The sequence below is a fragment of the Halyomorpha halys genome, unplaced genomic scaffold (genome assembly GCF_000696795.3).
Source record: "Halyomorpha halys isolate HHAL.00 unplaced genomic scaffold, Hhal_1.1 Scaffold1271.1, whole genome shotgun sequence".
NCBI classification, from domain to species: Eukaryota; Metazoa; Arthropoda; class Insecta; order Hemiptera; family Pentatomidae; genus Halyomorpha; species Halyomorpha halys.
Genome location: NW_027113754.1, coordinates 200980 through 224739, shown reverse-complemented (window position 1 = coordinate 224739; position 23760 = coordinate 200980). Strand labels below are relative to the sequence as shown.

General features: G+C 31.2%; 2 protein-coding genes across 4 annotated transcripts in view; one reads left to right on the top strand and one right to left on the bottom strand.

The window, feature by feature from the left end:
- Positions 1-1673: 1673 nt before the first annotated feature.
- The window catches only part of LOC106689053 (homeobox protein H55), a 24039-nt gene continuing 1952 nt past the window's right edge, over positions 1674-23760 (top strand). The window contains exons 1-4 of one of the 3 annotated variants that reach the window (XR_010844447.1): positions 1674-1791; positions 15891-16051; positions 16147-16799; positions 19431-19532. Coding sequence is in view for 1 of the 3 variants with exons in the window: in XM_067051084.1 (XP_066907185.1) it covers positions 1704-1791; positions 15891-16051; positions 16147-16266 (369 nt within the window). In the remaining 2 variants the exon portion in view is untranslated. Of the gene's footprint in view, positions 1792-15890; positions 16052-16146; positions 16930-19430; positions 19533-23760 lie in introns of those variants that run through there. The other 2 variants (XR_010844446.1, XM_067051084.1) reach the window with 2 other exon arrangements.
- Positions 17170-23760, bottom strand: part of LOC106689052 (MKI67 FHA domain-interacting nucleolar phosphoprotein-like) — a 10354-nt gene continuing 3763 nt past the window's right edge. The window contains exons 4-8 of the mRNA XM_067051079.1: positions 23588-23756; positions 19968-20111; positions 19779-19887; positions 18514-18728; positions 17170-17306 (exon numbers count right to left, since the gene is read on the bottom strand). Of these exons, the coding sequence (XP_066907180.1) occupies positions 17253-17306; positions 18514-18728; positions 19779-19887; positions 19968-20111; positions 23588-23756 (691 nt within the window). The 3' untranslated portion in view covers positions 17170-17252. The remainder of the gene's footprint in view (positions 17307-18513; positions 18729-19778; positions 19888-19967; positions 20112-23587; positions 23757-23760) is intronic.

The following is a 23760-nucleotide window of genomic DNA, read 5'->3' as shown; positions in this document are numbered from 1 at the left end:
GATGTTTTATCTCTGGTCTACATTACTGTGGTTTGATAATTTTTAAATACTTTTGAAAGTTCTGAATTAGCGCAATGCTAATTGGTTAATTCATTACTTCATTCTAGACATTAATAAAGCCGTACCTCCGATGACTTCAACTAGATATTTAAGCTCAAGAAACAACATGAGCAAAATGATAGAATTTTTTTAACATCTTCACACCTGTCAGCAGAGCAGCCAAAGAAATCCAAACGGCTCAGTAGAAAATGAGCCATGCCGATATATCAAAGTAATAACTCATTGTAATTTTATAACACACATTTTTAAACAGAAAATTATTGACTAATGTTTTTTTTCATTTGAATTAGTTTATTAACAGGTTTCGTTCTTAAAAACACATATCTTTACTCGACCAATTACACACTTTCTTTTCAATAACAAGTTTTTATGAATCTACTGCCGAGATGGGGTTTGCTGGTTGCAAAAGGTGTAGTAGTAGCTTTTATTTTATTTCTTTTTATGTTGGTATCAACACATATGAACCAATAATGTTAAAAATTCGAGCTCTGGAGAACTTTTGGCTACCAAAAAACCTTGAAATTTTCAATTTTTTTTTTTAACTATGACACCTAAACGGTGCCTTTTAGCTAAAAAGTTATGGTATACAAAAAAATTAAATTCTGCGTCGAATGAGTTTTCAGATTTTGCAACCAACAAACCCTATTATGATTCACCTATTGAGGGATTAAAACAAAAAATTGAAGTCTATCAAATAACCACATCACTCCATGATAACTCAAGGCTTGCTCCAAACTCATTGAAAATGCGATATTTTGTCTTGGAGTGATGTGGTATATCTCTTCCGTTAGTTCGTTTTAGAAAGTCAATGTGAGACGTGCCGTCACAGCTCTGCTTTATTTTGGTCTTTTAATTCCCTATACTACTGAAACTTAAAACTTTGACTGTTTAGTTAATCACTATATTTTTCACTCCATCCATTAACCCTCCAGCGCTCATTGCTACCCACAGGCAACACAATTTTGAGAGCGTATAAAAAATATGCAGGTGTCTTCAGGACTCCAGGGCATCTAGAAAAAGCTTCATTTGAAATATTGTTTAATGGTAAAACAAATAATAATTGTCTCTTGCCAAAACCTAACTCCTTGTAATCATTTCCTTGAAAGCGTTCAAGGCGCCATGAGGTTTCAGTGACTTGTAAAATTTGTACTTTGTTTTACACTAATTACGAAACGGAAAATGTATGCACAAACCCTAAATTATCTTTTTATTTTAATTGAAAGTGAATTGTCACTTAATACAGGTCTTTTTAGAAAATTTATTATAAATTATAATTGCTTTGGAGTTATTGTCACCTACAGGTAACAACCAGGCCAAATCCAAAAAAAAGATTGTTAATGTGAAATTTATATTTTTCTATAATTTAAACTCAATATAGTCAGAAACAAGTAGGAGATGAAAACATATTTACTAGGCACCTTAAAAGTACTATAGAGTTGATGAGATAGTCACTTTAAGTAATTGTTTAATGCTGTCACCAGTTCTACCAAAATGCAAGAGTACAAAGCTTCCTGTAAATGCAGTGCCACCACTAGCGCAGCTGGTACATAATAGAGATGATTCGTCAGGCAACAAGCGGCGACATAAGAAGAAATATGACGACACAGTTTTTTTTGTGTAGCAGCCAACAGCTCAGTGCCGGTATGGACTCCTCCTGGGACGGTTGGTACCACTGGCAGGAGGAGCAGGTCTGCCAGCCACAGGACATCGCGGATCAACCGGATCAAGATCGTAAGGATTCGTCCTATATATATTTAATAACTTATCAAATCAGTGATGATGCAAAGTTTTTGCCTAAGGGTTTCTCACTAATTTATTTATTTTATTTTGAATTAATGCATCCAATCTTCCACTATTGTCAATAATTAAGTTTAACAAAATATATTGTATTTTAGCATCAGGGGAGTTGGAACAGTGATTTCTAAATGCGATTTTTTTTTTTCATTCTTATATATTTCTCTGAAATTTCAAGTATATAAAACAATAATCTATATAAATAAAAATGTAATATTAGTTTGTACTTATTTAAAATCTCCGAAAGTTCTTTACATGTTGCTTTTTCAAAATGTTTGATGTCTTCCTGGAAAGTTTCTTAGCTGTTGAAATTCTGGATTTATCCAGTAGGAAAAAAACTTAAGATCAAAATTAAACATTATTGGCGTAGAACTCAAAATGTACACATTTTCATGTTCTATCATAAGAAATTTAGCGTTACCTAAACAAATAAAAAAAAATGACCTAAATCGGACAAGTATTAGCCAAGGTATTGCGAATTTTCGATATCGCCTATCCATATGAATAAAAATATATTGCTCCTTGGTCACTTTACATTCTTTTCCAATTTACAGGTTTTAGGTATTTTGTTTCCAAAATATTCGGTGTCGACCTTGATTCTTAGGTATTGATAATTATGAAATTAAAATTAAATTACCTAAATATAGAAAAAAGATTGACCTAAACCAGAAAAGTATTATCAATAATATAACGAATTTCCGAAATAAAAATAATAATGTGTGCGTAAATGTTTAGTTATAACTAAATCGATATCAAACTTTCTAATAAAAATTCTATTCGTTTAATCTATATACACAGTGGATATCATTTATTACGGTACCGGGCATATTCGATCATTGTAACCGATCATCGTTATAACCAACAAACTATTACACTTCATGAAAGGAATATGGTCCGGGTGCGGTCAAAAAAATTCAAATAGTAGAATTATACTATTTTATTGAGCCAACGTTTCATCAAACGTATACAGATACAGACGAAGATACAAACACACATAGTTACAACAGTTTTTTTGACCGCACCCGGACCATATTCCTTTCATCTTTACACACGGTCAATCAATAATCTTCCATTACTATTTTTTTGTTCTTTTTTGACCGCACCCGGACCATATTCCTTTCATCTTTACACACGGTCAATCAATAATCTTCCAGTATTACACTTCATGTAAATGTGAAATAAGATTTGTGAAAATTACCATTCAACTGAACACCAATAAATTGCTTTATTCATATGATGATTGCATTATTTGACAAAGAGTCGTTATTACCGTAGTTGCTGTATACATTAAAAAATATAAATTGGGGAAGCTCTGAAAATCATAGGTCGGGAAATATTCGTCACTATAAACGATACGTCGTTATAAGCGAAAACCAGCGTAGTACATACTCAAATCTAGCACTAGTAAAGCATTGTCGGGGCAGCTAATTACTTAATAAAAATAGAAAGGCCAAAAACTCGCCAATTCTTGGAAAGATATAGGATCATTCTCCAAATTTGGTGCAGTTTAAAAAAGTTTTCAAACATTTAAAGTCAAATGATTCGATTATTTTTTCTTTGCTCCTTGCGAAAATGATCCTAGATACCGTTCTGAAGCAGGCATACATTTAATGTGATTTTTTTTCGTAATATAGATTTTTAACTAAAGTATTATTCTAGTGAGTAGACATATCAGGCGTGATAAAATGAACGAAATGCCTCATTACTGTATTAATTTTCATCAAAAACATATAATTATAGTTATTTATCAGCAGTCAGTCTTAATGATTTAATCATAAATGATTTTCAAAGTAAAAATTATTAAAATTCTAACAACAACACAACATCCCAAAGTTGTGTATCCAACCTTTTAAATTTCTGACGATATAAATTTTGCGTTGTGTATCTGCTCGTCTAATATGTTATCAAATGACTTCGTTTGATGATCAATATAATGATTGAGGATTGTAAGGAAACATTCAGGGTAAGGGAATTAATCAAGGGGTTTCCTTTTAATGGGTGCCACATTAAGTTACCAAAAAACATTAGATAACGAAGAATTGCAATGAAATTAAAATTTAATAAAAGGGTGATTAAAATGTTATAAAAATAATGAAATATATGTAAATAATTAATTTCCACTCACTAAAATAATTATAATTGACTTTCAAATGTGTTCCTTTAATGTATATTTATGCTCAAATCTAGCGAAGCATTGTTAAAATCGAGTACGATGGTACTAAAAGCTTCTCCTAGTTCTGTTAGATCCTGATTAAATATATGTGTTTATTGTCTAAATAAAGTGTTGTACAATATGAAAATAATATATAAAAATAATATTTCTTTAAGGAATTTGATATTATTCACATAATATTATCATCCCAAAGAGTATTCAGCACTCAAGCATTGAGTATTCAAGCCTCAACACACTAGAAGGAACAACAAATATTTCACCAGCATTATGTATTAAAGAAAAACCCTGATGGATATTAAGTAAAACATAGCATGTATCTAATGTTCCTTTTTACAAAAGTAACCTGAACTTCATGGATGGGCAGATTTCCTTTTATTTTTATATTTTAAAAAAACAAGACTAAAAATCTTCCATAAGTCAGATATTTGCAATTCATTCATATAAGTATAATCTTCCAGAAGATATATAATTTTCGAGTTGTAATATACAAACTTTTTTTATCACTATCTTTCAAAGGAATGATATAAGTATAATCTTCCAGAAGATATATAATTTTCGAGTTGTAATATACAAACTTTTTTTATCACTATCTTTCAAAGGAATGATATAAGTATAATCTTCCAGAAGATATATAATTTTCGAGTTGTAATATACAAACTTTTTTTATCAGTATCTTTCAAAGGAATGATCTAAGTATAATCTTCCAGAAGATATATACTTTTCGAGTTGTAATATACAAACTTTTTTTATCACTATCTTTCAAAGGAATGATACTAGTATAATCTTCCAGAAGAAATATAATTTAAACGACATTAATGATTTAAACTATATCACATATATTCCGGCATTGTCGTTTTTCTTATTCACTAATTGATGAGGAGTACGTACAGCTCACTTTTATCATAGAGATCGGGGAACACTCTTAATCGAGAAAAACGCTTCCATGACATCAAGAAAAAATCAACGCAAAACTGGTAAATAAAGACTCTTTAAATAAACTGTTTTTTAAATTAGAAAATGAAAATACCATTCTCTTATTTATTATGAAAAACAAAGGGCATGGAAAAAGTATCCTATATCTTCTTTATCAATTTCATTTAACATTAGTGTCTTGAACTGCCAATTGAGAACTCCACTATCCTATGAGTTCGTAATAGTGAATATGGAATGAAAATTTAATACTTGTCTCTCTATTTACAGTTATTTGATCTGTTACAAGAGTTAATAAAAACTATTTAATAAAAATAGTTTTCAACTATTTTTCTTGACCGTGACCCTGATCATCTCCCAATTCAAATACGGTCAATCATCTATTGGACCAACATCTGTAATAACAAAAAATGTAATATACAAAAATTGAATACTTGTTTGTTCTTACTTGAGTACAATGTACATACGTACATTTCTATACTCTTCACCCAATTGTCATGGGGCTTTATGCTAAATACTCAGCATTTGTTCTGAAAAATGTAAAGGCTATTCCGTATTTATACGTAGCTTATTCGGATTTTATGGGCAATTCCGATTTTTTCTGTAAAATTATTAACAAAATTAAGGATTTTTAGGGCTTAGTTCATGCAGTATACGTTTTTTCGCGGTTATTATGATACCAATGGATTCGTCTCTTACCTAAGAATAAGAAAAACATATTAATAATTTCGCTAAACTATATTATATTCACAAAAAAAATTTTAAAAACAAAAACATAATGAGGCTTGAAGTAAAAAGTTATTTTTTAACTTAATTTATTTGAAGAATTTTTTTTCTCCCTGTGTCCATTGCTTATATAATCGTTCATAATAGTACAAGAGCCCAAGAGGAGAAAAAAGGCAGTTACCTCACCTCAATTTTTGATTACTTAATTAAAAACTAGGTATAATTACTAGTCAAAACTGATGAGTCTACCAAGTATAGATAAGGGGAATAAAAAAATGGTGGCTGTTTCAAAACATTAATTTTTCTTTCAGAGCTGTATATCTTAAAACTACCAACAACACCAGAAAATCTAAGAGAGCATAATTTAAAGTAGAATAAATTTGCTAAAATTTAAAGCCTAATAGAGCTATTTACGTTCTATAGTTCTCGAAATATAGCTTTTTGAAAAGCAGCATTTCATAAAAATGTTGTATGGAACGTGATTAACTACTGAGATATCAGTAATTAGTGAATTTTATTTATGATGTTGTTGGTAGTTTTAAGATATACAGCTCCGAATGAAAAATTAATGTTTTTTTAAGGTTTTGAAACAGCCGCTATTTTTTTATTCCCCTTATCTTTACTTGGCAGACTCATCAGTTTTGACTAGTAATTATATTTAATTAAGTAATCAAAAATTGAGGTGAGGTAACTGCCTTTTTTTCTTCCCGGCTCTTGTACTATAACTCCTTTACTTTTTATCATATTCCAACAACCGTTAGGAAGCTTTATGTTTGTTCGTTTTACGTATATTACTACCATTAAGATTATGCCGCTATAAGATTAAAATATTGGTTTCAAATTAAGATAATCTTTTCAAAGATTTTCTTTTATATCTCCGGTTCTATTCCGTTTAATTAGATCCGGTTTGTGCATTTTGGTGCAGACTATAGAGCCCTATACCACTCCCAAATTTCGAGAACATTGGTTGAGTCGTGTTGAAGTTAGTTCTATTTTTTACCATATATTTTTATTATATGATGTTATTTACTTTATCTAAATGGATATATAAGAAATTGATTCAATATGTAGATAACTAAATATATTAATTTATATCAAACTTTCAATTATATTCAATTAATCTATCTACATCCCTAAATCTAGTAATTGCGAAACATTGCCGGGTCTGCTATTTATCAATAAATTTGGAACCAATACTTTTTTATCATGAAGATAAGATTAAACTAATGTACTATCTACATTTTATATTGAACTATTTTTAACTATTTATTTCTACTATGTCTAGGCGGGGTTCAATATTATTTAGTTTTATCTCTCATACCCTAAGATTCAGAATTTTCTATACAAGCTTCGAGTGCTTCAGTTGAATTAATCCATCTTTAACTTCTAGCCTAGATTGTCAGTAGCTAGTTTGATAAAAGCAGTCTTAAACACCTTGCATTCGATCCCACTGATGAGTGTTCCCAGCGACCTGCTATTGAAATCTAAGCAGATCATCAAAACATCCTAATTAGTGAAAATTTGGATAAAATTCTTTTCTTGGCTTATAACACGAGATTGTTTAATTATAATCACAGAAGATTTGATTTTGATTGTATCAATTGTATGTGAACTCAAAAATAATCCAAATTATTGTTGTTGTTATGAAGGTCTACACTGGTTTATTTATTTCTACTAATTTTTTGTTCATTACATAACTTACATGGAAGGTTATCTGTATTATATTTACTTGAAAAGTTGTTGGATTTAACTCCTTCCTTCCTCCCTCCCTCGAAAGAAACGAAGTGGCACCATCGAAAATTTCGTTACGCGTCCAGGCCGCGTGCTACGCCACTGAAGTTCTTGCCATTACTTGAAGTAAAGGTTGAATAATCAAATTATCATTTCGAAAAATTGGAATGTAGTTGTAGTAATCTGGCATAGAATTATCATACTTTATGATACTCATCATAAACAAAAAGTATATGATGAACTTTCAACACATAAACTTTGAATTGAACTGACAATCGTTGATTGGTTACAGCGAGGTAACTACAACTTTCGAAAAATATGTTTTTGCACAAAAATGTTTCGTTAGATTAAATCCACAATATAAAACAACCAACATAACAATAAGTAACTGTTTTAAGTTGATCATAAAATAAAAATAGGTAAAAAAACTTTTTAAGTTAAACGGTTTTATGTTAAACATACATTGCAATGTTTAAGATAAATGTACTAAAAACCAAAAATTAATAAAATAGATACAGTCGTTTCTATCCCAGTTCAAATATCTAGTTTTCTTGAAAAACTGAATTCTGAAAACTATCTAGTTTTAGTATTTGCTACCACGTAATATTATTCCATTTTTCAATATTACTATTCTTGTTCATTCTTGAATGAAAGTGTGCATCATATACAATAATGCACTAATATAGCGATTTTAATGTTTGCTGTGAGTGTTATGGATGTTGTTTTTTATATTTATTTATTACCTTTTTTGTCATTTAATTTTTTATTCTTTGGATTTTTTTTCATTTTGTCTTATTTTTTTCACTAATGTCATTTACTTTTTCTTTTATCGTTTTAATTACAATTTTTTAGTTTCCAAGTCCTAAAGCGTGCATGACTTGTGAAATATTTACTTTTGAATATTTTAAAATTTTTTACTATACATAAAATTTTATTTTGTCATAAAAATTCAAAAGTATTGTCTGGGATAAATATATATAAAATGAGAAAACATATACCAGAGAAGTTAAAATAAATAAAAACTCAAGGTAATATTATTTAAAGATAATAAGTATTTGCAGATATAAGTATTTAAATTAAAATGGAAAAAATTTATATTATATTTTTTGGTAGATTAATAATAACTTTGATGAATGTATGGCAATTCTTATAAATGACCAATTTTCGAGTCCCACTTGGTTTCACTAAATGGTTTTACTAAAACTCTTATTTGTTTCGTTAGAAAAAGAACAGTTACTTCATTTGTAATTACCATTATTGTGGCTCAATTTAGAATCTATTATTAACGTTATCCCTATCAAATTTTATATAAAATTAATTTAAGAAAGTAATTCAATATTAAATTATTTTAAGGAAGTTCATTTTGTTATCATCAAAATTGTTTTTTTGCCTCGTCATGGCATTTTTGGCCATAATATGCACGCATTATTAATAGAAGCAAACTTTAAATATTAATAGAAGAATTTCGTTTCAGTTTTGTTTGGGAATGATTTTATCATAGAGCTAACCTAAGAACAATAATTGTTTTTAGAGATGTGTTTTTCTATAAAAATAGGAACTAAAAAATGACCTTTACTTAAGAACCTGCTATAAAAGATGTAAAACAAAACACCATTTTGGAACAATTATTTTCTAATTGTTAGCTACTGCCGACCTAGCGACTGTCGGGACAGTAAACGATGCCCAACGAGATTAGATCTCGTGAAATGTCAGGCGGAGATGCTTATCTTCATAGGATCCTCTTCGCTTTCGCCCTCTTTCATCTTTTTATCGCTTTCTGATATCTCTTCTGTATTTCGGGTGCCCCGATCGCAACTTTTACATCTCTTTGTACACACCGAATCGTTGAGAATCTCAAAAGAATTCATTTTTTTATCATACAGTACTCAAATGCCTTTGTTTAATAAAATAAATGTTTAAATGAATAGTACTATTATTCATCTTCCAAATAAAGAATATTAAAAAGTTAAGCAGTCATTATTCTAGAGAGTAGAAGAGGAGCCGAACATAGTTGTTGAAGGACCCTCTAGAAGACAAGTTGTACACATTAGTCAGTAGATAGTAGTCGCACATAGTATTTCATTAAGTTTATATCTTCCCTTATCACATAAATAAATCTTGCAGTACTATGCGATAGCATTCCCTAACTATGAAAACTTATAATGTTTCTTATTGGAAAAATTGGGTATGCATGCCACCCTACTATGATATGAAATTAATCTTTGTACGTTTCAACATAATTTTTTTATTATTCCGGATTACTATACATTTCATACATAGGTATGTCAAAGTAAAATCTGACTATTGTAATAACCATGGAAACGCGAAAACATTTATTTTTTACTTTATTTGATTATCAAATTCTTGCATTTTTTAAACTTTCATTTCCATTTTTTACAGAACTAAAAGCCTCTACGTTGGGAGGTAAGAATCTGGTTTATAAACATGAAAAATCTTCATTATCACTGTGTAGCAATGTTGGATCATCTTCTCGTATCAAGCCTAGCGATGATGACCAGCTCCCCTCCGTTGATGTGCACCTTATGGTAGACGTTTAATTTTAATTCTAGACTGTACTTTTCTGTTGCTAATGCGGTATTTTCTTTGGATACTTATCATACTTCTGGAAAATTGCAGGTGTGTCCTCGCAAATTTTTCATAATTGCCATACTCATTCGAACAATTTCATGTTCTTTAATAAGACAGTTTTCCATTTTTCACATAACAGAGTTCAAAAGAGTATATTAGTTATTAGTATTATTTTTCCGGAAGGAATAACCCTTATTTTAACTTCTTATATTTACTTCATCATCTAAACAATGTTTTGGCCACTTTTCCCACTATCGAGTTCATCCCTTTACAAATAAATATTTTTTTGAAAATTTAGTATTTAAGCCACATTAGACCATTTCAATAACGATAAGCCATATCTACCGTTAAAGAGTTTAAACCATTTTGTACATTGATTCACCGAGTTTAATAAAAATTGTTAGAGCCATTTTTTTATTAGAATCGATTCTATAAAGTGGAACTTCCAGCTGGTCGATTTTAATGAAAAGGTTGCGATCACTTTCCAGGAATATACCTGCCATTAATATGTAATTTCAGTCCCGTAGAATTTTTAGTTTTTTAGCTAGGATGTTCTCACACAGATCATTTAGCGAAACATGGTTATTTTGACTTAGAGAACCTCAACAAGTTTATTTTCGTCGAAAACTAGAATTCGAAATTTTGCAAGATCGTAACACTTTCCCTTACTGTATATTCTATATAGGGATGTGATAGTAAAATTATTACTACTTGACCTTTTTCATAGCAGGATGGATAAAGTGATTGGCCTATATTCTTATAATATATAAAAATGATTTGAGGAAATCATAATATCGATCAAATCCGATTAGTAGGGCACAATAGCCATTATACACGAGGATGTAAAAAACAAAATCAGATTACATTGTAAGATAAGAGAGCTCAACAAAAACTGAAGCCACCAAATGTTGAGAAGCTGGTTACATGTGCTCTACCACACAGCACCTGGCTACCAAAACACAGCTAATATAGTGTTAGTTAAAATATTTCCATAACGTTTCCTTTTTAGAATTTAATTTTTATTTTAGTAGATATTTTAATGTGATCTTGACTCTTATCAGTTCAAAATATCCTTCGCATGTGCTTTTTGCAAATGTTTATATTCAGAAGAAAGAATTGAATTTGGGACGAGATAATAAGTTAAAATGTTTACAGTACGAGTTCAAACCGGGACGAACATCCTATAGTTCCGTGCTAAGCCTATGTGGCGTATCTGCAAATTTCTGAAAACATTGTCCTTGAACTACGTTAGTAGTACCTAATTTATAATTTTGATATAAACCAATTGATCATTACGTATATTTAATTAGTTACGTCAAAAAGTTCGTTAGGTCTTTTTGGGATCGAGAGAATAAAAAATTACGCTGAAATTTAACATAAACCAAAAAAACGTTGCGTTAGTTGTCTACCGTGGTTATCACATGCGGATAAGATGGTAGGGGAATTGAAAAGTAACTCGTAAAACTTATTACTTATTTTATTAGTAAGTTAAGTAAACTAGGCTTTATTAAGCACATGTTACATGCCACATGAATAAGTATTTTAATAACTTTACCTTTAAAAAACATATGTTTTAACAACAACTGATATACATATAAATATCGGTAAAGATATATAAATGTCGGCGAGTGCGGTCAGCAAATGAACAAAAAAATTGTTTATTGGTGCCAATGTTTCTACCTGAATTTGAGGTCTTCATCAGGGCTAAAGAACAAAAAGAGATAACAACTATTATTATTTCTTTTAATTTTTATGTTTCTTTGAATGACGGTTGTTATCTCTTTCTGTTTTTTTGACCTGAAATTCAGATCGAAACGTCAGCAAGAATAAATATTTTTTTGAATATTTTTGTTGAATATGGGACAGTGGTCCCGAAACGTTGTACCATGTAGTGATAATTTTAATAAAGAAATTTCATTAAATTGGAAGTCATTTAACCTCAAAAGAATTTTTTTTTAAGAATTGACTCACCAAACTTCCTACACAGATAATCCAGATTATTTTTTGTTTATTTGCTGACCGCACCCGCCGACCATCTCCACATAAAGATTATTTTATTAGTGCCAACGTTTCGGCAAGAATTTCAGGCCTTCGTCAGGGCTAACAAAAAATAAGATAAGATAATAGCCTTAATCAATAAAAGGAAAATATCATAAACTAAACACTTTTTCTCCCTTTCCTTTCTTCATTCACCACGCTAGTAACTTATGCTCATCACATCAAATTATTGTTAGTTGTTTACTGCGTGTTCCTGTTGTAACAATAAAGATGACTCTTTAGTTACGTTCTTTATTTGTCAACACAACAATATTTACACTTGACATATATAACAAAGCATTCATAATTATTATTAGCAGAAATATTCAGTTTAGAGTTTTACAACGAAATAAAAACCTAGTTTGTCATTGTTAATTATCATTAATTGATTATATGGCGAGAGGTTTCAAATGGGTTTGCCACTAAAACAAATGTAAAATAATGAAACATTAAATGAATTATAAATAAAAATAGATTTAAAAGAAATATACTAGGGAAATAAAAATATTGATAATAATTTCCACAGTCGCAAACCCATTTCAAACGTCTCTTTGCTAACATCGACTAGTGCCGTTGAAGATGTTGATCTAATAATAATAATCTTGCCACCACAGTTGGATCACTCATTTTGGCTTATATAACCTTATATTTTAATTCTATTATTTTACTAATACATTTAATAAATTGCCTTTTCTTTTTCTATCTTACTTTTTTCATAATTTTAATTTAAATAAACTTAATTTTTAGCATGTCTGCTATTCTGCTAATAGTGACATATATGGCAATAAGAAAGTTTTGATTCTATTTACAGTTGGACGTATTATATAGATTACTTTCTTTACTGAGGTCATCTTACAGACATTCCTAAAGCTATTAGAGTTGTTACAAATTAACTTCAGAATACCTCAAACATAAATTTTTTTTTAAAATCTGTGAAATGTGCCACTATTCTCGGGAATATGAAATTTTGTACGAACAACTATAAATCAATTTATTTTGGCAAATATGATATTATATATACTATATATTATACTTTATAGTATATTAAACTAGCTTTCATTTGAGTGCTAATAGACATTCGTTCGTGGAATGGTTTTGAGATATAGATTTCTCAAAATAAATTCACCAACTACTGATTTTTCAGTACATTTTTTATGAAATGTTGCTTTTTAAAAAGCTATATCTATAACTATTGTACATAAATAGTTCTTTAAGGTTTATATTTTAGAAAATTTACTCAACTTTAAATGATGTTTTCTTTGGTTTTCTAGTGTTGGTAGTTTTGAGGATACAGAGCTTCCAATGAAAAAGTTAATGTGTGCCGCCATTTTTTATTCCCCCTACCTATACTTGGCAGACTCATCAATTTTGACTAGTAATTATAGATAGTTTTCATTAAACTAATCATAAATATCAATCATCATTGGAGTGAAATAACTGCCTTTTTTCACTCCGGCTCTTGTACTATACAGCAAGGCCGCCCAACTGGAGGTACTTGGTTCGGAATCGGCTAGCGGCCAGCAGGCTTTTCATTTTAAATTTCGTTATTAAACTAAAAAAAATACAAGTTCTCTTTCTGGGATGAAAGAGTAATTTCGATTCGACATATTTGATATAAATAGCAAAATGGCAAACTTCTAGGAATAATTATTGCAGAGGTAAAAGGCATAGCGAATAAGTGGGGAGAGAGTTCTGGTACAACTGAAAAGAAGCCACCATGACTTCATTCACCCTACGTCAACGTTTTACACATTTCTTGATCCTGTCCTCAGTGCCACCTTCCTATTCGTTAAGCAAACTGCATACTGCAGGGAATTTCATGCCTGATATGTTTCGGAACCTTGCTTGGCCAATCTTTATGATTTTATGTTCCCTAAGAGATACCAATGGCCTGATACTAAAATCCAATTTACGTCTTTTTTTACCAATTTAAGAGTTTTTTGCATGTATCAACTTGCTCATTGGACCCAGTGAGAGCAGCCTGAACCCTTAGAAGCCAAAACCTATTATACAAATAGGTACAAATACAAGTATTTTAAGAGGTTTATTGTTCTATAGAGGTCATAAAAAAGCAACTGTGAACAGGAATGAGTGCTACAGGCTCATGTACCCAGGAGAGAGGGAATAGTAGCATTCTGTCGCTTTGAGAAACCTCATCTGCGTTTTAACCCAGCAGGAGTGTCCTACTTTTTTGTCCCCTAAGAGGTGTCCCATGAACATTTATCTCATGGTAGACGCCTCATCCTTTTGTTTTATATTTATATAATATGATTATATGATGATAAAAATCTTAAAATAAAAACCATTTGAAATTGAAATTGTAAATTCTAGCTCTTCCATCAAGGGCTGAAAAATCCATATTTCGTAAAAGATCTAAGATCTTCTTGCATCAATTCATAAATGATTAATGGAAGGTAGGCAAAAGTAAAAACAAAACTGATGAAATGTTAGGAAAATATAGACGTTTATTTCCCGATATGAGCATAGTGCTCAATGCTATACCTCTCCCCGGTTTTAATTGGTATTGGTATTTGATGGGGAGAACTAGACAACAAGTGGGCCTCCTGGTTCTATTCACCAACCTCTGGCGCCTACCAGAGTTGCCGCCGCATAATGGAGGGAGAGTCAAGATTTATTTTTCCGGACCGCGGAAAAATAAATATTAACTGCTTCAAATAGGAATCATTGTGAGAATCCAGCCCACAATGCTCTGAACCAAGCGCACTGGGACCTACCCCAACCTGTACGGTCCTTAGTCCAAGTTTTTTTAAGATAGGTCATAGTAGGAGCATATCCCTTCCAATATTTATCATTCAAGCCCTGAAGGCGCACAAACAACATGTTAATACTAAACTACTCTCTTTTGTATCGCAATGGTTCTACTCTCACCATCAATTGCTGTAGTGCAGAAGCAGAGGTTAATGAGGAGGTCTTGAGTCTAGTTATAGATCATAATAAGTTTTGCAGAGATGTTCCCAATGCTATCATTTCTAATTCGTTTACATATTTCATAAGTGAAAGAAAAGTAAAGGCAAGAACAGCTTCCTGACACTCCCCATTAAGTTCCAATTACTCTATTTAGTAAAATCAGTCAATTGGTTTTTGAATGTCCTTATTCTAACTTAACATCCTCTGCAAGATATATGGCTACTTCAGTACGATGTAATTTATGGTCTGCATATCGTGGATATACCTTGCAAGTTTACCAAGTAAAGTGGAAACTATGTCTAGGCTGGGTTCAATATTATTTAGTTTTCATCCCTCATACTCTAAGATCAAGAATTGTCTATACATACTTCAAAGGCTTTAGTTGAATTAATCCATCACTAACTTCTAGCCTAGATTGTCAGTAGCCAGTTTAATAAAAGCAGTCTTAAACACTCTGCATTCGATCCCACTGATGAGTGTCCCCAAATCTAAGCAGGTCATCAAAACATCTTAATTAGTGAAAATTTGGATAAAATTCTTTTCTTGGGTTATAATATGAGATTTTTTAATCATAATCACGGAAGATTTGATTTTGATTGTATCAATTGTATGTGAATTCAAAAATAATCCAAATTATTACTGTTGTTATGAAGGTCTACACTGGTATTATTTGAAATATATATCATGTTATATAAAAGCTATGTTCTTCATACCTAAATAAATTTTGGTCTTGGCCGAAACCAGCACAAAAGCCAAGCTTCGGTAATGATTTTGCTATCAAAATTAAGTTTCAGTTAGTCTCTACACATATTTTCTCAGGTTGTTGGAAAAATTCTGTACTTCTTCAAAGTTGAAGAAAATAAAAAAAAAAAATGATTTCAAAAGTTATAATTAAGTTTAATGTACTAATTTATTGCAGTAGGCCATGATCAAGGTGGATTACCAACATGTCGAAGAAAAGAGAGAACATCTTTCACCAGAGGGCAATTGAATAGGCTAGAGGGAGAGTTCCAAAAATCTAACTACTTAACCAGGCTGCGAAGGTACGAAATAGCAGTGGCTTTAGACCTCACTGAACGCCAAGTAAGCATTCTTTTAAAAAATCAAATATTTATTTTTAAATAATAATAAATAGTTTCATGATATTTTTTAAAAAAATATTTTAATATATTTTTCAGGTTAAGGTCTGGTTTCAGAATCGTCGGATGAAATCAAAAAGATCAAATTTAGAAATGCAAACCAACATGGATAAAAACTGTCAGAATTTAAACCAGCAAACTCATTTTATACAGTGTTAACCTCTATTTTCGAAATCCTGAGACTACTTTTTACTGAAGTAGCAAACTATTCATTTAATGTGCAGTTTATAAATTAAGTAAAATAAATAAGGAATGCAATCGGCCAAAAAAAAAAAAAAATAATGTCTGTACTAGGCAAATTCGAACGAAATAACTGTAGAATTAGTCATGTTTCACCAAATAATGTGATAGTTCATGAATAATAACTAATTTGGAAAAAAAAAAATTTGTTTTTGAAAAACTACATCTCAGAAAATATTTAATATCTCTATTAGAACTCTTTCTAATAGTGCTCAACAAGTATGATTGTCTAACAGTAAATGTGCATCAGCAGTTGGAAATATACCAAGTCTTCTCCAAAAAATGATTAATAAAACGAAAACAAAATAACAAAAGAGAAAACAATTAATAGGTAAACTTTTTACTACTGGATATAAGAAACTAAAAAAAAAGTGAAATCTATGCACTGTGAATGGCTTTTTGGTTTAAACTAAAATACACTGCATTATACTGGTACTGGACACAGTATTCTGGTAAGTTTCTTTCAAAATGTAATATGACATATACCTTTATACACATTTTGTTCCATGTAAGCTTTAAAATAAGCAAACTTTGAATTCCTGAATTTAGATCAGTAAATAAATTGTATTATTAAAGATCAAATTAATGGATACTTAAATCTTTTTGAATTTCAGTTTTATATTTCAAAGTATATATTTCTATTTATTTATTTTGATTTTATTACATGTAATGAAAAAAATAAAGGGAAATGAATCCCAATTTTCACATAATGAAAGATTCACTACTCAAATAACCTCCCACAGAATATACATACAATGCATTAACTATGACAAAAATTTTAAAAAAATCATAGCATGGAATTAGATGAAAATATACTAAAAAAAAAATATGACACGATCTTTATAAATATATACATTTAGTGATAAGTATTTACAATCAAAATTATGTTTTCATCTTATCACATATTATTGTTCATTCTTCTTTTCTTCTTGGGCTGTAACTTCATTTGTGTCATTAACCTGTTACAAAAGAAAAAAAGTTACTTTTTTTACTATTAATATTTTATTTTGAATTTTTGTTTCATATACTTAACTTAATAGGATTGTCTAGCTATTGGTAAGAAGGAGTTTAAAATGAAATAAACAATAATGAAGTATTATTAAATGAATGCCAACATTTTGAATGACATTCCAGAGCTTAAAACTATGAAAGCCACAAAGAATAAAAATATCTAATAGAAATATCAAGAACAGTTAAAAGCTATATTTTTCATTCTAATAGATTTTTAAAGATTTGTAATGTAAGCTATTCCTTGTATGAATTGGTAAGCAACATAACTCTGAAAAACCTAAAATGTGACAAGGCGAATTAAAAAGGGGATTGTCGGTATAGTAATTTTTTCATTATTCTCTTCATATGTGTATTAGAGATTTTCATATTTTTTCAATACTGAAAAATTGTGTGTTTCATTTTAATCATCTCCTCGATATGATCTGTTAGATTTTTAGCCATTTATCACACAAGTGAAACAAATATGTAAATAAACTAAAATTATATTATAAGTTATACGTTGAATAAATATTACCTACCACCATACATTATTTGATCAATCATTTATTCTAGCTTTTAAGATTTTTTTATAAATTTTATAATTATTCAAATATAACTCCTTTATTTTTATTTTATTTTAAAACAATGTTTCCTAGTACTCCTCATCCTCAAGAACAATATTCTGATCTGAATTAGTTTCCATTTAGAAATATTGTCATTCCCATGAACCTTACTTATTTAAATTATAAAATAATGATACTTATTTAGGATCTAATTCCAAATGGAGAATTTAAAGACAACGTAATTTATCATTTAAATAAAAATAATTAAAAACTATAATATCTCTAAATCCATATTAATTTCATAATGCCACGAACCATTTTACATAAAAGTATTATAATTTAAAAATTGTTATATTTGAATTATTCTAAATACAAATCCTAACAAAAGTAAATATTAGTTTTTAAGGATTACTTTAAAGTAAACCTTAGAAATAAATAATTTGCATTGATAACGTTCACAACCTCCCAGCATGAGCAATAGAAATCTTAGATCAGAGTCATGTTATGTCCTTTCATAATTTTTTGTGTGGGCCATTTTAATTTAAATTTTAAAAGAAAAATAATAGTAACAATAAACAAATATTTGAAACATATAAATTTGATAAATCATTACCTGGAATTCATAGTCTAAACCTAATTTAGCTAACTTCTTGTGAAGGGCCTTCACCCTCATTTGGCGCCTCTTCTTCCATTTCTGTACCTCAACTTTTGATAAATTCCTCATTTGCATCTGAAGATTTTCTTGCCTCCTCAAATCAGCTACTTTCATATTGTTTCTATCTTGTTTGAAAACCCAAGGTCTCTGTGATTCAGGTGGTACATATTGACCTAAAAGGAAAAAACAATTCATAGAAAAATTATAAATAAAAAAAATCATAATTTTCAAACATTCTCAAGAGAAATATTTATCATGGTGGTATACATTTGATAAATTTCAATTAACAGTTTAATGCCAAATACACCCAATGCAGCGAGCTAATCATGGAGTACAAATACATTAGCTGAGACACTTGTGATGTATGAACTAAAGTAAAAAAGGCAACTATAAATTAAACTAACTGTTAATAGGAAACAATTTAGTTTATAGTTGCTTTTTTACCTCAGTCCATACATTACAAGTGTCTCCACTAAGGTATTTGTACTTTACAATTGGCTCACTGCACTAGTTGTACTTGGCGTAACACCTACCTCTAGATGGTATGTCTTTCTTATTACATACCTTTTATTCTTTTCTACCATTTTGCTTCTCTTTCCTTATTCCCCTTTTTCTCCACCCACTTTATTAACAATGTTCACCACACCTTATTATGTTATTTATATTACTTATGACTCTTAGCTTAAATAACTTTATATCTACTTCTTTAATTTTGTAATTCTAATAACAAATTTAATTAATCACATATAAGTTTTTCTTTATTTTATTTATATTACTTCAATTTTATAATTATGAGACATAGTTATTAAATTTATGTCATTCTGTTTATATTTTATTTTCTATATTCATTGGTTATTATCTTGTTCTGTTCTTAGCCCTGATGAAGGCTAGAAACTCTAGCCGAAACATTGGCATGATTAAATAAGTTACATCAACTTATTTGTGTTATATTTTGACCGCACCGCCAACCATCTTCTCCTCGAATACTTCAATTTTAAATATTTTCGAATTTCGTACAAGTACTTACTTAGATGATTCTCATATCTACATTATTTAATATTATCAAGTATTGTGCACTTGTAGACTATTACTATTGTATATAAAAATAAAAATAAAGAATTTCATTTAAACATTTGAATACATTATAATTAAATTTTGTGAATTTTTCTGAGGTAATAATGATGAATAATAAAATTAAATTACAATAAAAAATTATTCCTTACACTTTACAAGCCTGTTAAACATCAGGTAGTTGTTCATTGTCTCAGCAACCACCTCTGCAACTTCTTTGTGTTTGAATTCAACAAATGCATAACCTCGAGAATTACCATTCTGAAAAATGAAGAGGATAGAATTAAAAAACGGATGACAGCCAATCAATGTGACATTATGTTCAAGTAATTTAAACCTACTTTGCTAACTGGATGATATACTCCAGTAACTTCCCCAAATTGACTACAATACTTCTTAAGCTCCTTCCCGTAGAAGCCATGGGGGATATGGCTGAAATAGCAGACCCCTTTCTCTGGAGTTTCCAATTTATTTTTAATCTGTACCTGTTCCAGAATCAGAAAATGATTTACTTGAATATAAAACTAAACCATCGATTTTAGATATCAAAAAGTTAACAATTAGAATTGTTATTATTACATTGTGGAAATTTTATGTTTTGCTAATTGAAGTGTTGACAAAGATCAACTGTGCTACACATTAATATTCATAGCTGCATCATAATTCCATTGGGCTATGCCCCTCCATTTATATACATATAAATTAATAAGAATGGAAATGTTAAAGTAGCTATGGAAGAAACACTAATCACACCAGTTTGGTCACCACTCAGATGGGGGAATCTGTAATAAATGTACAAGTTGGCATTTTAGACAAAGTTGCTACTTTGTTTAATTTTAATAACGATGCAGGCCAAAGAAATTGGCTTTAACGGAACAAAGACAAAATACAACACGCCAGGAAGACAACACAAGGTTAGGCTGCAACATGGTCATCCCATGCCATTTTACAAATGTCCCCAAACAGCTGTGATGACTTCTGTAGGAGAGCCAAAATATGTAATAAATGTTTTCATTAGTGGCACAGCATGGCCTGCATGTAGCAATCCTTGGCTTCCATAATCGCTTTTGCCCAATCCTCCTTGTTGGCTGCACACCTGATGGATATTCTGCTTTTTCTTAGATCTTCTTTTACATTAGCAATTCATCTTGCCTTCAATCGTGCCATAGACCTTATTCTGTCCGGCTTCCCATTACGGCAGCTTATATCAGCATTCTTCCTTAATCCATTCTCAGGATGTGTCACAAAACATTTCATATGCTGAAATCATGCAAAATAGAGCTAGATCATCATAAATTAAGTAGACATTCTTGTTTGTTCTTTTGCTGAGAGCTCTACAGGTCGAATCATTGTCTTAGTTAATATAGAGCCCCATTTTCCATGCCTCATCTTCCAACTTACAGAATGCATCCTTTGCTGCTTGAAGTGATCATCCTGCAATCACTACATTATCTGCATATAAAAACAGTAGAGTCATCCTGTGAAATATTATTCCTCCATTAAATAATAGTCCTTAAACTATTAGCCTAAATAGTCCTGCCCTTTTCATAATAGTAACAAGGACAATATTAAAAAGGAGTGGAGCTAATATGTTACCATGCCTAAAGCTTGAACCAACTGCAAGAGAGTTGCAAAATTTGCCCTTTATCTTAACTCTACTGATGGTGCTCTCCATGGAGGCCATCATTAAGTATACTGGTATGCCCAGATCATGCATTCCATTACACAGCCCCTACCTAATCACCATGTCATACACCCCCTAAAATCAATGAAGGGCAACCACATTGATTTATTAAACTGCCACTACAGTCATGAGGCAGTTGTATAACTCCCTCAGCTACAAACGGCCCTAGTTAGGATAGGGGGTGTGTTCTGGGAAATCAGGTACCCGGCCACGATGGCCATTTATAAAGGCATGGTCCTGGGTATTCTGAGATACGCATCCCCTGTGTAGAGCTGGAATCTCATGGAGGATCAAAAGAGGAGACTGGCCACCATACAGAGGTTGGCTCTGCTAAGGGTCACGAGGACCTACAGAACGGTGTCGCATGAGGTGGTACAGGTGCTAGCCAGAGTGATGCCCCTGGTCCTCATACTCAAGGAGGATTTCGTCTAGTACGAAGTAAAGAGGCAGGGGTTAGTAGCGCTACAGGAGGGACTTCGATAGAGGATTGGCGAGACCCCGAACCTATGGAAGAAGATGCTGCGGGAGGATTCCATTGAAGAATGGAATGGACAGTGGCAGGCCAGAAGGGCGCTACTATGAGGAAGTTCTTCCCTACCGTCCATTCAAGACTGAGAGTGGGGTGGGTATTCCCAGATTATTGGGTCTCGCAGATCCTAACAGGACATGGTTGGTTCCAGGGAAAGCTGCAAAGTTTTGGGAAGAACATAGACCCCCGGTGCTCTACGTGTGGAGTCCCTGAAACTCCGTAGCATATAGGGTTGGATTGCACCGCCATGGAAGGACACTGTGCAAGGTTGTTAAGGAAAACTGGAATATTCGCCCTAACCGAGTCTGACTTCCCTCGTCTGATGGAGGAGGAGAATTATCCCTTCGTCAGGGAATGCATCTATGGGTGGAAAGAGGTGGTCGGCCCGACGCACTTTACGTTAGGAAGGGCTCGACCAACCGGAATCGGCAAGCCACCGAGACAAGGAGATGTAGGTGAAGGAGCAGACGCAGAATGAACACCAGAAAGCCTGGGCCAGGACGGACGGATGCAGAGGATAAGGTGTAGGCCATCTAAAAGGCGTCACCTAGGCAGCAATAGATAATAAAGATAATTATTGGTGGCAGTGGCATGCGTAAGTCTAACGCACTACCCCACCAAATTAGAGTTCCAGAAAAATTTCTTATTACTTTACAAGCTAACTACCCACTTCAAGATAACTTATAGTAAATGAGGAGAAGATGGTTGGGGGTGCGGTCAATGAAACACAAAGAAGTATGACTAACTTATTTTAATGTGCCGACGTTTCGGCTAGAGTTTCTAGCCTTCTTCAGGGCTGCTCGCTGAAAAGTTGAGCACCTAATTTTCAGCGAGCAGCCCTGAAGAAGGCTAGAAACTCTAGCCGAAACGTCGGCACATTAAAATAAGTTAGTCATACTTATTTGTGTTTCATTGACCGCACCCCCAACCATCTTCTCCTCATTTATCATCCACGGTCAACTATCTCTCATAATTAATAACTTATAGTATGTAATGTTGCCTTGGAGACCAAGAACAAATTATTTTATAGTTTGTTCACTTGGCATACTTGTGCAACTACTATGAAATTCATCCATGTATAAGAATTAAGAGATAACTTTTATTTGGCATAACAACCTAGACTAGGTAATAAAGCACATTACGGAATGTATTACACTGGCAGTCAATTAACAATTTAACTTTTTATTTTTTTCTCCAGTTCTATTTGCTAGATATAGGCCAGTTCTCAATAGATTTCAAATTAACTGATAAAATAAAGCAAGCTAGATCAGGAAAAAAAATTATAAAGATTGAAGCCTCAAACAAAAAAATAATAATCTTGTGAATAAAACTAAAAAATAATGTTTTCTTTATTAACCCTTATTCAAAAATTTTAAAACATTCAGTGATGAAGCCCATTAATTTTAGTTTGGTTTAAGATTATTCTTGACCACTTTGACAGAGTTGTTAATAACTAAAAAAACATGATACCACAAAGCTAGACTGGAGATAAAATGATCTTAAGGTGAACCTCAGCTCACCAACATCCAGCACATTACAAGATTTAAGGCAGAAAGTATTTTGCAAGAGACAAAAAGAATGACATCGGAAAAGAATTTACATGCTAAATGGACAGAGGCAGCATCACTTCTATGGTAAAAAAGAAGACAATTTCTCTAAATTCTAAAGAATACATTGATAAATAATTGATTTACAATGAACTATAATTCATTAAAAATTAAAAATATCAATACATATTTTTAATGTACCTTGGATACTTTTTTAACTGGTTTTTTCACAAGTGATTTAATGTTACTGATAGGCTTGAGGTCTTTAACATTAGTAATTGATAACTTCCTCTTCACCTTGGTTTGCCTTGGTTTGGAAACAATATTTTGATCCTCCTTTTTTATATCTAGAGACACAGGACTGTCTTCACTTT